Source organism: Nycticebus coucang, chromosome 6 (genome assembly GCF_027406575.1).
Source record: "Nycticebus coucang isolate mNycCou1 chromosome 6, mNycCou1.pri, whole genome shotgun sequence".
Lineage (NCBI taxonomy): Eukaryota > Metazoa > Chordata > Mammalia > Primates > Lorisidae > Nycticebus > Nycticebus coucang.
In genome coordinates, this window is record NC_069785.1 from 112,420,664 (window position 1) to 112,435,545 (window position 14,882).

At 34.5% G+C, this 14,882-nt stretch overlaps 1 protein-coding gene across 6 annotated transcripts in view; it reads left to right on the forward strand.

Moving 5' to 3' along the window:
- ATM (ATM serine/threonine kinase) overlaps positions 1-14,882 on the forward strand; it is a 151,964-nt gene that overhangs the window by 118,488 nt on the left and 18,594 nt on the right. For all 6 annotated transcript variants that reach the window (XR_008380621.1, XM_053593919.1, XM_053593921.1 and 3 more), the window contains 11 exons: positions 483-650; positions 1,778-1,891; positions 2,660-2,877; positions 3,500-3,707; positions 4,843-4,956; positions 5,258-5,416; positions 6,241-6,379; positions 7,401-7,483; positions 8,364-8,504; positions 9,587-9,703; positions 14,688-14,837. Coding sequence is in view for 5 of the 6 variants with exons in the window: in XM_053593919.1 (XP_053449894.1) it covers positions 483-650; positions 1,778-1,891; positions 2,660-2,877; positions 3,500-3,707; positions 4,843-4,956; positions 5,258-5,416; positions 6,241-6,379; positions 7,401-7,483; positions 8,364-8,504; positions 9,587-9,703; positions 14,688-14,837 (1,611 nt within the window). In the remaining variant the exon portion in view is untranslated. The remainder of the gene's footprint in view (positions 1-482; positions 651-1,777; positions 1,892-2,659; positions 2,878-3,499; positions 3,708-4,842; positions 4,957-5,257; positions 5,417-6,240; positions 6,380-7,400; positions 7,484-8,363; positions 8,505-9,586; positions 9,704-14,687; positions 14,838-14,882) is intronic.

Consider the following 14,882-nt stretch of genomic DNA (forward strand, 5'->3'; position numbering starts at 1 on the left):
TCACCTAGGGTGACAAACTGAGACTCTATCTCAAAAAAATAAATAAATAAATAAATAAATAAATAAATGGAAGAAAATACTTAGGCAAGTTACTTAATGTTTTCTCAACCTCAATTTACTGGTTATAGAATGATACCGAACTTCCTATATTTATGACAATTAAATGATTATATACACTGTGTACATAGACACAACTACATACTTGTACCTATGTACAGGGTGTCTGTAAAGTTAGTGTGCAATTTAAAATAGTTGGCTATTTAAATTGTACATGAACTTTATGGACACAATGTATATCTATATATATAGAGAGAGAGACAGATATGAAATGGGAGGATGGAAGACAGGCAGAGAGGTACTTAAGATAGTCATTAACAAATAGTTAAGTCCTTAATGAATGGTAATTGCTGCTTCTGTTATTATTGTCAATGATCATAGTAATAATAGTGAAAGTACTTATTCCTATGTCATTTTTATTTCAGCTCCCTGAAAGGGCAATATTTCAAATTAAACAGTATAATTCAGCTAGTCGTGGAGTCTCTGAGTGGCAGCTGGAAGAAGCACAAGTATTCTGGGCAAAAAAGGAGCAGAGTCTTGCCCTGAGTATTCTCAAACAGATGATCAGGAAGTTGGATGTCAGCTGTACACAGGTTTATTTTTCTCGCTGTGTGAATTAGCATTTTGCTGTAATTAAAAAAGAAAAAAACTATGCTTTAAAATATTCTTTTTATTTCTGGTTACTATGAGCGAATATATAATATGACAGAATATATAATTCTGTCACATTGCTTGTATTTATAAGGCAAGTCTTAAGTGTGCCATAGCTTTAAAATATTTTTAATAATTAAAATTGTTAATAATTATTGAAATTACTAAACCATAAACAAGATGTTGTAAAAGGAGTCTTTTAAAATTAATTTTTAAAAGAAGTTTAGAAACTTTTTTCAGCAATTCAGTCAGTCCATTTTGTAGTGGATTCATTTAATATATCCTGATGTTAAGCCTTTTAACTTTCTATAGAATTCAAGAAACATGTATGAGAAATAAACACAAAATAGCTACTATAAATTTGAAATGGCAAGTGAAAAAATGGAAGAGGAAATGAATGAGAGAACAAAAGTAGAAAAAAAGCAAGTTTGGACAACTGATTAATAATCTAAATGCTTTGAAAATATTACATTTAATCTTCTATCTTAAATTACCTGTTACTTATTGCTAACTTGTATTGCTGCTTTAGCTGGTATCTTTGGCAGACACCAGATAAGGTAAAGGCATTTGTAGGAATTATGAAATGGTCAAAGGTTGCTGTGATGGTGACCCTCTGCCCGCTCAGTGGATGTTAACACAGTCTGCTTTTGGAGTTTGGTTGCTTTTATGGCATCCTCCCTTATTAAAGAAATCTTCATTATTCCAAAGCAGCAGCCCTGACGTATGGGCTGTCTGGAGATACACTTACCCTCTCTGTGCCTTAGTTTCCTAATATGCAAATTGGGGGTAATAACAATACTTATTTCATGGCATACTTGTGAGGATTAAATGAGTAAACATAAAGTTAGAAAGTGCCTAGTGCCTGGCAAATACAAGAATAATGTTAAGTATAAACAGAGGATGAGCATTTCATAAATCACAAACTTTGAATTGTTATAATAAAATAGTTGTATGGTGAAAGCAGATGAGGAAAACCATTTTTAAATGCTTTTGTCTCTTATATGGAGGACAATTTTATACAGCCATAATAAAGAATTAAATGTTAAAAGAGTTTGCTTTTCTTGTCTAGGATGAGCCCACTCTAAAACTTATGTATGCAGAATGTCTGAGAGTTTGTGGCAACTGGTTAGCAGAAACCTGCTTAGAAAATCCTACAGTCATTATGCAGACCTACCTAGAAAAGGTAAGATTTTGAGCAACCTTTAAGATAGTTGTGTACGTGCATACACTTGATATTTTCATTGAGACCAAATCTATTTCAAAGGCAAATAAAAGTATGATTTTTTTCATATATTATTACTGTTGTAGCTCTGTATAATCTTCAGGTTATTTCTTCAGTTTTAGTAATTATGGAAATAAATTACCTCTCTAAATAAATGTAACATGAAAACCACAATCTGATTGTTTTTAAAGTTGCTTTTTTTGTTATTGTGCACTTCTTTACAAATATCAACTCTTGGATTATTTCTACACTGACAAAGTTATTTTAAGAAGTCAAGAAAATACTATATTTCATATAATTTCACAATTTTATTTATATAACCTAAACTTCATTGTGGATATTACCTTAATCTAAGTAATTCTTCAGATGTGTTTAGTATTTGTTTCTTTTCTTTTTCTTTTTTTTGGGGGTGGGGGTGACAGAGTCTTACTTTGTCACCCTTGGTTCAGTGCAGTGGCATCATAGCTCACAGCAACCTCAAACTCTTAAGCTCAAGTGATTCTCTTGCCTCAGCCTCCCCAATTAACTGGGACTACAGGCACCTGCTATAATGCCTGGCTACTGTTAGAGATGGAGTCTTGCTCTTGCTCAGCTGATTTCAAACTCCTGAGCTTAGGCAATCCACTCACCTCAACCTCCTAGAGTATTCAGATACAGGCGTGAGCCACCGCTCCCAGCCCTGTATTTAGTATTTGTAAATATAATTTAAATGGTTGTGCTTTCTTGAAGGCAGTGGACATTGCTGGAAATTGTGATGGAGAAAGCAATGATGAGCTAAGAAATGGAAAGATGAAGGCATTTCTCTCATTAGCCCGGTTCTCAGATACTCAGTACCAAAGAATTGAAAACTACATGAAATCATCAGAATTTGAAAACAAGCAAGCTCTCCTGAAAAGGGCCAAAGAGGAAGTGGGCCTCCTCAGAGAACATAAAATTCAGACCAGCAGGTAAATAGGTGTCTACAAGTGACAGTTTCATACACTCAACTGAGTGAAGGTATCTGTGTAGAAAGTGTGACTTGATCTTTTCATCTGACACAGTTCTGAGCATCAGAGCTTGGCATAAATACATACAAATGGTCTTCTCCCTATTGTGGTTAATCACAACTTAAATCAGTGTATAAGATATCGACACATGTACCTTTATATGGAATCCATGCCCTGATTGTAAGCTTACTATAGAATATGTAGATGTTGGCTTTTTGGTTTGTTGTTGTAGTTGTTTGTTTGTTAGTATCACAGTGGAAAAAAGGATAGGTGTGAAATTAAACGCAAAAGAATTACCTATTTTGATGTAAGTAAGTCCCTTTATTTAAGCCTGCATTTTATTATGAGGAGAAAATAAGTAAACTGAAGAGCTTTGGTAGAGTCTACTCTATCCTTCTGTGTGCGAATTACACAATTAAGACAAAAGTAAGTTAGTTCCCTTTATATTTTGTAATCTTTAAGATTTTCCTTTTTCTCCTATGATAGACATCTGATTTTCTAATTATGTTGTATATCAGATATGATTTTGTAATTTTGTAAAATTTTATGGCTTTTGTATTTCCCTTCAATTATCCAATGCAAGATACACAGTAAAAGTTCAGCGAGAGCTGGAGCTGGATGAATGTGCGCTCCATGCACTAAAAGAGGATCGTAAACGCTTCTTATGTAAAGCGGTTGAAAATTACATCAATTGCTTATTAAGTGGAGAAGAACATGATATGTGGGTATTTCGACTTTGTTCCCTCTGGCTTGAAAATTCTGGAGTCTCGGAAGTCAATGGCATGATGAAGGTAAGTCTTATTCAACCCAATATTCTAGCCTGTGCTTGAAAAACTTAGACATAGCCCCTTGATGTCAGGGATTTGTATACCCCTTTGTATCTCTAGCACTTGGTTCAGTCCTTTGCACGCTTAATAGGCTCTAGATCAGTGGTTCTCACCCTGTGGGTCATGACACCTTTGTAACAATGAAAATACATCCTGCATATCAGATATTTGCATTGCAATTCATAACAGTAGCAAAATTACAGTTATGAAGTAGCAACGAAAATTTTATGGTTGAGGGTCACTACAACATGAGGAACTGCATTAAAGAGTCGTGGCATTAGGAAGGTTGAGAACCACTGCTCTAGATGATGCAGGTTTGTGTGGAAGAGAGATAATTTAGGTTAGTCCTATATCTTTGCTTTTTCCACAAGAGCGTGCCCAGAGTGGGCCTCCAAATTGGGGGATTTAGAAAGCTATTAAAGATGATACAATCACAGGTGGGTTTTTCCTCCCTGCTTTATGCTTTTCTGGGGAATTTTATAATGTATTATTTTTATAGATGGAAAAAGGGTATTCTTAAGAAAATACCAAAACAATAATATTTCCTAAGTTTTTATTTTAAAATGTTGGATTTTAGTGATGACAACTAACATTAAAGTTATATTGACAAGATATATATTGTCAGTCAATTTGAAGGTTAGTTTCAAGACTGAAGGTAAATGGTTCTCCTGGATGAAAAGAATAAGACTCATAATAAATACAATCAATTTCTACTGTAGTATACATAAAATCCTATTATTTTTGGTCTCTAGGGAAAAATAACTATTCCATCTTATTATACAGTGAGTTCATAGGAGTCAGAATCCCAGTAGTATTCCTATCTGCATTTGTCTTCCTGGAATATAAACAGTGGTAAATACTCCCGTTGTGAATACAATTTAATTTATGACCAAATATTTTGGCTTACCTGTGACTTGAACTATAGAATACCCACTAGAAAGAATTCCAGGTAGGATAAGTGACAAAGAAAAAATATAATTAGTGAAGTTTTAACAACCACTGGGTGATATTCCAGGAGCATTATTTTAGAATATTTTGTTTGCTTAGATGTGAGAATATTTGAAATACATTGTTTCTTTATTTTTTTTTTTAATGGTAGAGAGATGGAATGAAGATTCCATCATATAAATTTTTGCCTCTTATGTACCAATTGGCTGCTAGAATGGGGACCAAAATGATGGGAGGCCTAGGATTTCATGAAGTTCTCAATAATGTAAGTAAACCTGAAAATCAAAACACAGTAATTGCTTTTCTTTTATATTATTATCTAGAGTAAATACTGCCATTTCTCTGAGAAATGTCTCTTCTCACTCCACATGAGTTACTTGATTTCCCTCTTCTTTCTCATGTGCCTCCCTGTCTCTTTCTCACATACACACACACACACACACTATTCGCTGCGGGATCTAGACAGTAACATACATTTTAATGTTAAGCAAAATGAAAAATGTTGTAAATTTTCTTTTTTTTTTTGTTTACTTGAATAAATCTAATAGTTCTTAATTTTCTTACAGCTCATCTCTAGAATTTCAATGGATCACGCCCATCATACTTTGTTTATTGTATTGGCCTTAGCAAATGCAAACAAAGATGAATTTTTGACCAAACCAGAGGCAGCAAGGAGGAGTAGAATAACTAAAAGTGCACCTAAGCAAAGCTCTCAGCTTGATGAGGTATTTGGATTAAACATAGATAATATTTCTTTTAAAAATCGTTTGTATAATGCCAACTAAATCTGGTTCATCATTTTTGAATATTTACCCAAGCATAGGAGATACCAGTGTATTTTACTTTCTCCTCTTATAGCACTAGGCAAAGGCAGAAAATAAATTTTTTCTTATGTTAATAAATATAAAGGGCAAAAGTACAGCCTTATTCTATACATATATTACCTAGTGGTGGAGTCTGGGCTTTTAATGTAACCATTACCCAGATAGTGTACATATCCATTAAGTAATTTCTCATTCTTCACCCCAAAATAGATTTTTTTTCTTTTTGAGACAGAGCATCACTCTGTTGCTATAGTCTAAAGCGACTTGGCATCACAGCTCACAGCAGCCTCACTCCTGGCTCAGTTGATCCTCTTACCTCAGCCTCCCAAGTAGCTGGGATTACAGGTGCCTTTCACAACACCCTGCTAACTTTTCTTTTTCTTTTTTTTTTTTTTTTTTTTTTCAGTAGAGATTGAGTTCCTGCTGTTGCTCAGGTTTGTCTCGAACTCCTGAGCTCAAGCAATACCCTCACTTCAGTATCCCTGAGTGCTAGGATTACAGGCATGAGCCATCGTGCCCTGCCATAAATAGATTTTCGAAAGGGACCTAAGTCATTGACTATCAAGAGTATTGTCCTTTTTGATGTATTTCATTCCTAATATATCTGAGGAATTATAGTCATCTTATTGTCTAGGTTTGTACTTCTCTTTTTTTTTTAATAACTCAGAAGTTTAAGTGTTGGATAGTTCCTTATGTAATGGTTTTTGTTTGTTTTTTATTAATAGGACCGCATGGAGGCTGCAAACAAAATAATACGTACTATCAGAAGTAGGAGACCTCAGATGGTCAGAAGTGTTGAGGCCCTTTGTGATGCTTATATTATATTAGCAAACTTAGATGCCACTCAATGGAAGACTCAGAGAAGTATGTGTCTAAAAGAATGAATGTTGCTTTCTTGCTATGTTGATCCTTGTAGGGGAATAGTAGTTACAGAGCCTAATGAGTAAATCTGTTTAAAATCACAAACAGTGTTGTTTTTACAAATGCAAAAGTTCTGGTGGTTAAACTTAATTTTTATTTAATAACTTCAACATCCCCTAGTCACTTTGTCACTTAATATCTTTTAGTGGAACTGATAATAGATGACTATACTAAATTAATAATTTGATTCTTCTGATAATTTTCTCGAGAACAAACTTGTTGCAGAGAATTGCATAGAGGTAAGTCTATTAAAGTAACTAAAAAACTGAGAGTTTCTAGGGTCATGGTTTTTTGGGGAGACAATCAGTTTTTTTTAAATGATAGTAGTTATTCTCTACTGGTGCCCAGGAACTTAAAGACACCTTACCATTTCTTTTGTAGGTACTAAAATAAATTGTCTTTATTTAATTACTCTTTTTGTTGTTTCAGTTAAGATGATTACAAGCTCCTCTAATATTTGGTTTATGACTAGTCTTTAAGTGTGTATTTCTGAGTATCTCTCCATGCTTTAATAATTATGAATTTTTAAAATTAGAATCATATCTTCAAGTTTAAATTCTTACGACTTTAAAATAAGAATGGGACTTCACATAGTGTTTCTCTAAGCAAGCAAAGACTATTGACATGGCTTTTAGTTGTATGTAATAGTAATGTCGTAGGAGTATGTTATCTATATGCTAAGCTAAATATTATACAATTATTTTAAGATACTCAGTCTGGTCCCTCAGGTGGAGTATGGTCTAATTACCAGGCCCAGGTAACCTGCAAATTAATTTGTAAGCCACATTAACCATTCTTAAGTTCTGACCTTGAGCTGCGTATGGGCCAAAGCCCTGGGTCTTCATTCCTAATCAGGGCCTAAACTATAGATGAACCTCAAGTTGGGGCATGTGGCATCTGCTGAATATTCCTGCTTCTCCGGTTTGCAGTTGTCCCTAAAATAGCTCTTCATTTTTAAATGCAGAAGGCATAAGTATTCCAACAGACCAGCCGATTACTAAACTTAAGAACTTAGAAGATGTTGTCGTGCCTACTATGGAAATTAAGGTAAGTCCCCATTAACTCTTTAATTTTTTTATTAAACTAAATTTTTCTTTGTTAGATTGAACCATTTGAAATACCTTTTTGATGTAGGTCAAAAATTGGTTAAATATTGGCAATTTTTTATGTTTAAACCTATAGTGTTTCATATTCAGTTCTCTTTATTCAAGCCCTAAAATACTCCTGCTTTCTTTTTCGTCAGTTTTATGTCTACTAATCTTTCTCATGAAGGTCTCTAGACTGTCATCTTCATTGGCCAGAAGAAAGAAAGCTTCTATGAGACTATGCCAAGATTAATTTTTGACTTGGCAAGAAATTTCCTACTTGTTTTATATAGTTTTTTAAAATTCTTTGTGCAGTGCAATGTATTGGCTGTGATGTATTACAATATTAAATAATAAAGCATTTATTGTAATATTAAGTTGACTGTATTTATAATATATTTAGGTCTGTTCTGATAATTTTTTATTACCAGAAATACCATATAGGTGGGCATATATATATATATAAAATAATAAAGGTTATATTTACAAAATGATCATCTTAAGTACCTTGTAAGTTGATTTGAAATGTAACTGTATCATATGGATTAACTGGTGTCTTCCAGCTATGTCAACTAAGTTACTTAGCTGAATATTTCCTGAGAACCCCAAATTTAGCAGTTAAAAACTAGAAAACTCTTTATCCTTCTCCAAAATCACCTTACTAGATTTTTGTGAAGGGTTGTGCTATTTCTCAGATTACTAAGTGAATCTTTTATTAAAAAGCAAATAAAGTTATAGCCCCAGTTCTTACTACAATATTTAATATTAAAATTAATATTTATAATTTATTTTTCTTTAAATGCAAATAGTATATCTGTTATCATACTTCTACTTTTTATTAGGTGGATCCCACAGGAGAATATGAAAATCTTGTGACTATACATTCATTTAAAGCAGAATTTCGTTTAGCAGGAGGTTTAAATTTACCAAAAATAATAGATTGTGTAGGCTCTGATGGCAGAGAAAGGAGACAGCTTGTTAAGGTGAGACGTCCTTTCTTTGACTTGGTCCTTAAAGCAGTGGTTCTCAACCTTCCTAATGCCGCGACGCTAATACAGTTCCTCATGTTGTGGTGACCCCCAACCATAAAAATTATTTTCATTGGTACTTGATAACTGTAAGTTTGCTACTGTTGTGAATCATAATGTAAGTATCTGATATGCAGGATGGTCTTAGGCGACCCCTGTGGAAGAGTCATTTGATCCTCAAAGGGGTCGCGACCCACAGGTTGAGAATCGCTGCCTTAGTGGGTTATGGACCAAAAACCTTTTGTTGGTATTTTCTTCCTGCTTTATTTTTACCAGAAATGCCATGTAGGTGGGCATATATATATAATAATAAAGGTTATATTTAGAAAATGATAATCTTAAGTACCTTGTAAGTTCCTCTTTTGAGATTGCAGTTTAGGGCAATCAGTTTATTATTCTAAATAATTACACAACAGGAAGACTTATAGAATAGAAATGTGTTAATTTGTAGAACAGGATGCTTTACCCCATTTTTGTGTATCTAGTAGGCCATCATTATTGTACAGTTGATTCAAATTTAAAACGACTGCTAACATGTACAGGCATGATATATTTAACATTGGGCTTGACGCTTGTGAAAAAATATTTTGGTGGTTGTTATTTATTTCTTTGAATAATATAAGTTGAGGTCCTTTACCTCAGTATACTAGACCTGACACTGTGCCAAGAGCTATGTAATGTACTAGAAGAGGATAGTATTCTGTTTTACAGACTGTTTGCTCAGGAGCTCTTTGGGCGCTATTGGGCAATATGGAGAGATACAGTGCAGCTTCACTCGGGTATTTGAAGTGTGCCTAGAAACAGTGTCATTTTGATTACTATAACTACAAAAACAGCTAGGGAAAATTTGTTTTCTAAATCAGTCTGCCTACTCAGTATTACATCTTATTCTAAATGAAAGAATGGCACTAGGTCTTAATTATTTAAGAAACTGTTAAGAAGATGCTCAGATTGATTTCTGAGTACCCTTTACTATCTTCAAATAACTCTCTGTGTGTTTTTATAATAAACTGAATTGTTTAATTATTAATGTGAAGGGCCGGGATGACCTGAGACAAGACGCTGTCATGCAGCAGGTCTTCCAGATGTGTAATACGCTGCTGCAGAGAAACACTGAAACTAGGAAGAGGAAATTGACGATCTGCACCTACAAGGTAACTGGTCTGTACTTGTGCAGCCTCACCAAGAACACGTATGAAGTGCATTATTTGGACCAGGGGTCAGCACATATTTTCTGTGAAAGACTAAATAGTAAACATTTTCTTTTTTTTTTTTTAAGTATTCATTAATGTTGCAGTCAGATATTTCTTGTAATCGCCTATCTTTTTTTCTACTCATCAATATATTATAGAGTCTTTCTCACTTTTTAATAGCTGCGTTGTGTGTATGTATATATACAGTTTATTATACAAGTTGTTATCAGTGGGCATTGAGTTTGTTTCTAGTCTTTTGCCATTAACTAATTCAAATGATGCTGTGCTGTAATGCATAACTTTGAACATAAGAATTTTGTACATGTGCAGGCAAATTGTGAGATAGATTTCCAGAAGGTAGAATTGATGGAGGATACATGCACTTACAGTTTGGTAGAGAGTGCCAAATGGTTCTTGGTGGCCAAAGCTCATGTGTCACTCACTGTACAACTTCAAAAGGAGAGCCTTGTCTATTAGCATACCAGATATCTCTCGTCAGGGAGAAGTGAAGACAAAGTTATTATTGCATATGCTGGTAACTCAGACTTAGCCCTCTGACATTAACCAGAATCGGGGTTATTGACTGAATTTTTCTCCACCAAAACTACATTGTTAGAAAGTATACTGAACAATAAGCCTAAAGTTTTAGATGTCAGAGGATTTGTTTTCTAAAATGGAACTATCTCATAAGTGATATGTAAGTGCTAAAAGAAACTTTGTACTTACCCGTTTATGGTGTCTTACATCAGTAAATAATTTTTATTCCTCGTGTATTTCGGAAGGCCCTTCTTGGTCAGAGATCTGGGAAGAGAAGCCATTAATTAAAGTTGTTTCCATGTGTATATCTAGGATGATACCAGCTGTGTACCTTGGGAGAACTGAGAAAATATTCATTTTTCTGAAATCCATGCAAAACACCCAGATACCCAGTTGAAATAGGCTATCTCAAAGAATCTTTAGTATTAGAGAAAACACCGTCATTTCAAAATTTAAATTCAGTTCTTTAGCTATCAGCCAACATCATAGTTGGGACTCTGAGCTGAGGTAGAGAAAAGCTAATCTATTCTTTTTAGATCAATCACTCAAAAAAAAAAAAAAAAAAGAAAAGAAAAGAAAAAAGGGTATAATCTGCTCCTACCAAAACTAGATATTGATAGGGAATAATCAGTGGAAAAAAATACCTTAGCTAGACTGTACTACAATGCAAGAATCTTAAAGTGATCAAGCATTCAGAACCACAGCCAACTCACAAAGATAAGGACAGGATTTTCTGCAAAGTGTTGAGAGGTGCTTAGACAGAAAGGGAAATCCGTTGGAAAGGTTATGCAAATCATTCATTTGTCCAGTGAATGTTAGCATGTTGGGGATATGAAAGTATTAATAATAAAACAGCCCTAGTCTTTAAGGCAGTCATGGTCTAATGGGGGAAATAGACAAATAAACATGATATAAAGTGAATTGTTAGACATGGTGTCCTTCACGTGGCGGAGCCTCATGGGACCATGCCTGAAGAGTCATGGTAGTCATTGAAAAATTCGGATTGCGAATTGTGGTTCATTCATCCTGGTCTTTTTGCTCTTTAGACATCTAGCCTGCTTATAATGATACCCTGTTTTTCCTTTAGTTTATAATAAGAAGACTTTTGTTAGGTCATATGTAGCCTTTTGAAGAGGTGGTTTCTGATAAGGTTAGTTAGCTATGTAGCAGTCTAAGAGAGATTTCAAACTCAATAATTTTAAAAAGTAGAACTTGTGATTAATCACCTCCACCCACAACATACCCAAAACCAAAAGTAACCTGCTCTTCCACGTGGCACTATCTTCTCTTGGTTGATCAGACTAAAATAAAGAGCTTTTTTTTTTTTTTTTTTTTTTTGAGACAGAGCCTCAAGCTGTCATCCTGGGTAGAGTGCTGTGGCATCAAGGCTCACAGAAACCTCCAATTCCTGGGCTCAAGCGATTCTCCTGTCTCTGCCTCCCAAGTAGCTGGGACTACAGGTGCCCTCCACAACGCCTGGCTATTTTTTTTTTTTTTTTTTGGTTGCAGCCGTCATTGTTGTTTGGCAGGCCCAGGCTGGATTCAAACCCGCCAGCTCAGGTGTATGTGGCTGGCGTCTTAGCCGCTTGAGCTACAGGCTCCGAGCCAAGAGCCTTATTTTTTAACTTTTATTATTATGGAAATTTTCTTTTCTTTCTTTCTATCTCTCTCTGTCTTTCTCCCACCCTCCCTCTCTTTCTCTTTCTTAACGTGTTTTTCTTTTGAGATAGAGTCTCACTATGTTGCCCTCGGTAGAGTGCCATGGCGTCACAGCTCACAGCAACCTCAGACTCTTGGACTTAAGCATTCTCTTGCCTCAGCCTCGCAAGTAGCTGGGACTATAGGCACTTGCCACAGTGCCTGGCTATTTTTTTGTTGTAGTTGTCATTGTTGTTTAGCAGGCCCGGGCTAGGTTCCAACCTGTCTACCTTGGTGTATGTGTCTGGCCTAACCCCTAAGCTATGGCACCGAGCCTATTATGTAAATTTTTAAACATGCAAAAGGAGACAGAATAATAGTGAATCCCCTTGGACCCATCACCCAACTGCAGCAAATAGTAATTCATGGAATATTTTGTTCCAGTTCTACTTCCACCCACTTCCTTTCTTCTAATAATATTTTGAAGTAAAGTGTCATATCTTTTCATCTGTAAATATTTTGACATACAGACTTATGAAATAATGTCTCTTTAAAAAAATAGTTATAATACTGTCATTACTCTTAAAACACTTAGCAGTAACTCCTAAATGTTATAAAATATTGGAGTCGTTTTAAACTTTTTTTCCTCTGTTTCTAAGATCTTTGCACTAGTCACTCTCTTCCCTCATTCAGATTTTCTCTCCAATGTCAACTTCCTTAGAGACCATGTTGCCATGGGTCTTTTATCTAAATTTATGTTTTTTTCCATTATGCTTACTATGTGATATCTTTAAATGTTTACTAATGTATATATTCCTTCATCAGAATGAACCTTTATGAGGACGTAGTCTTAGGCTGTCTTGTTGGCCATTCTATTCTCCGTGCCCCACCACTATGTGTAACACAGACTCTCAACAAATACGTTAATAAAGTATTAAATGCCTCCTTAAGACAAAAAACATAAAATAGTTCAACGTAGTTGAGTACATTAGAAGTAAAGATAACACAAAGACAGATAATCAGCTGAGGAAACCAATATAATTATGTTACAACAACAACAACAAAAAGGATCATCATGATAATTAAGAACAACAAGGGGCCAGTGTGGTAGCTCACACCTGTAATCCTAACACTCAGAGAGGCTGAGGCAGGAGGATTTCTTGAGGCCAGGAGTCTTAGACCAGCCTGAGCAAGAATGAGATCTCGTCTCTACAAAAAATAGAGAAATTAGCCAGGTGTTGTGGTGGCATGCTCCATTAGTCCTGGCTACTCGTGATGCTGAGGCAGGAGAATCTCTTGAGCCCAGAAGTTCAAGGTTGCAGTAAGCTATGATTGGGTCACTATACGCCAGCCTGGGTGGCAGAGTGAGATCCTATTTCCGAAAGAAAAAAAAATAAAAAGGAACTGCAAGGGATTTGTATGAAGAATATATAAAGAACTCTTATACACTAGTAATAAAAAGACAAGCCAAAAAAAAAAAAAAAAAAAGAAAGAAAGAAAAAAGACAAGCCAGTAGGGAAAGGAGTAAAAAGTATAAATGCGGCACTTCAGAAGAAGAAAATATTGATCAATAAAACTATCAAATGATACTGAACTAGTAATCTGGAGAATAAAAATTAAAACCACAGTAGGTTAAAATTACACACCCTCAAATTGGGAAAATATAAGAATTCTGAAAATACTAAATGTCAGGAAAGTTGTGGAAAAACTCTGCTGGTGGGTATATAAATTGGTACAATCACTTTGAATAGTTATTGACAAGTATCGGGTTCACTAAGTTGAACATATCCCCTTTGACCCAGCTATTCATTTCCTAAGTGTGTATACCACAGAGAAACTAAAATATGGTTTAGGGGGAAAACAAGTAATTGCAGCAGTATTTCTGGGAAAGCTAGGAACAATATAAATGTTAACATGTAGAATGTATAAATTGGATAATTGTGGTATATTTATACAGCTTCAGCTGTTAAAATGAATGACTTAGAGTTAAATATACTAACACCACTAAATGGTAAAAATCATGTTGAATAAGAAAAAAGCAAGTTGCAGAAGTACCATATATTATAATCTTCTTTAAAGCTTAGAACTATTTATGTATGTATAGCTTTGAAGTAAAAGTATACGAAAAAATACATGAACACAGCCAGTTAACAGTCTTTGTGATGGTAGAAAGAGACATGGGATCAACGAGGGTATTAAAGGAGCTTTATCTCCTTCCCAAAATATCTGAGAAAAATCATAGATTTGATTTAATTTGAAAAAAGGCTATTTTTATATATATATTTATAATACTTTCGTAATTAAAAAATCTTTCTTAGCAAAATCCCTTATTTTATGTTTAGGAATACATTTTCTTTTAGTGAAACATAAGACTACAAAGCAAGAATGCATTTAATTTCAGTTATTATGCTTATACTAAAATTAAGACCACCGGGGTAATATTTTTCAAAGTGAAATTCCTCAAATTTAATAGATATTAAAAGTATAAGGAAAGCAGAGTTAATTCTTCTGCCAAATAGAAAAAACTTAAGTATGGGTGATGACAGTAAATATAATTAACTTGAGTGACCTGTCAGGGATTGGTAGGGATTGAGTGATAAACTGGCTGAGCTTATTTCTGGTTGCTTTCCTCCAAGGAGCTTCATGTCCTATGAACAGAGAAATGTTAATACTTGAAAAAATGTTTTACATTGACTGTGATAATTGAGTATTCATCAGATGTTCTTTAATGGCCTTACATAATCAAAAGTTATTTGTTCTTTAACTAAAGGTGGTGCCCCTCTCTCAGCGAAGTGGTGTTCTTGAATGGTGCACAGGAACTGTCCCTATTGGTGAATTTCTTGTGAACAATGAAGATGGTGCTCATAAAAGATACAGGCCACAAGATTTTAGTGCCTATCAATGTCAAAAGAAAATGATGGTGAGTGGCACTCAAAATTATTGTAAGATTATTTAATAGCTTTTA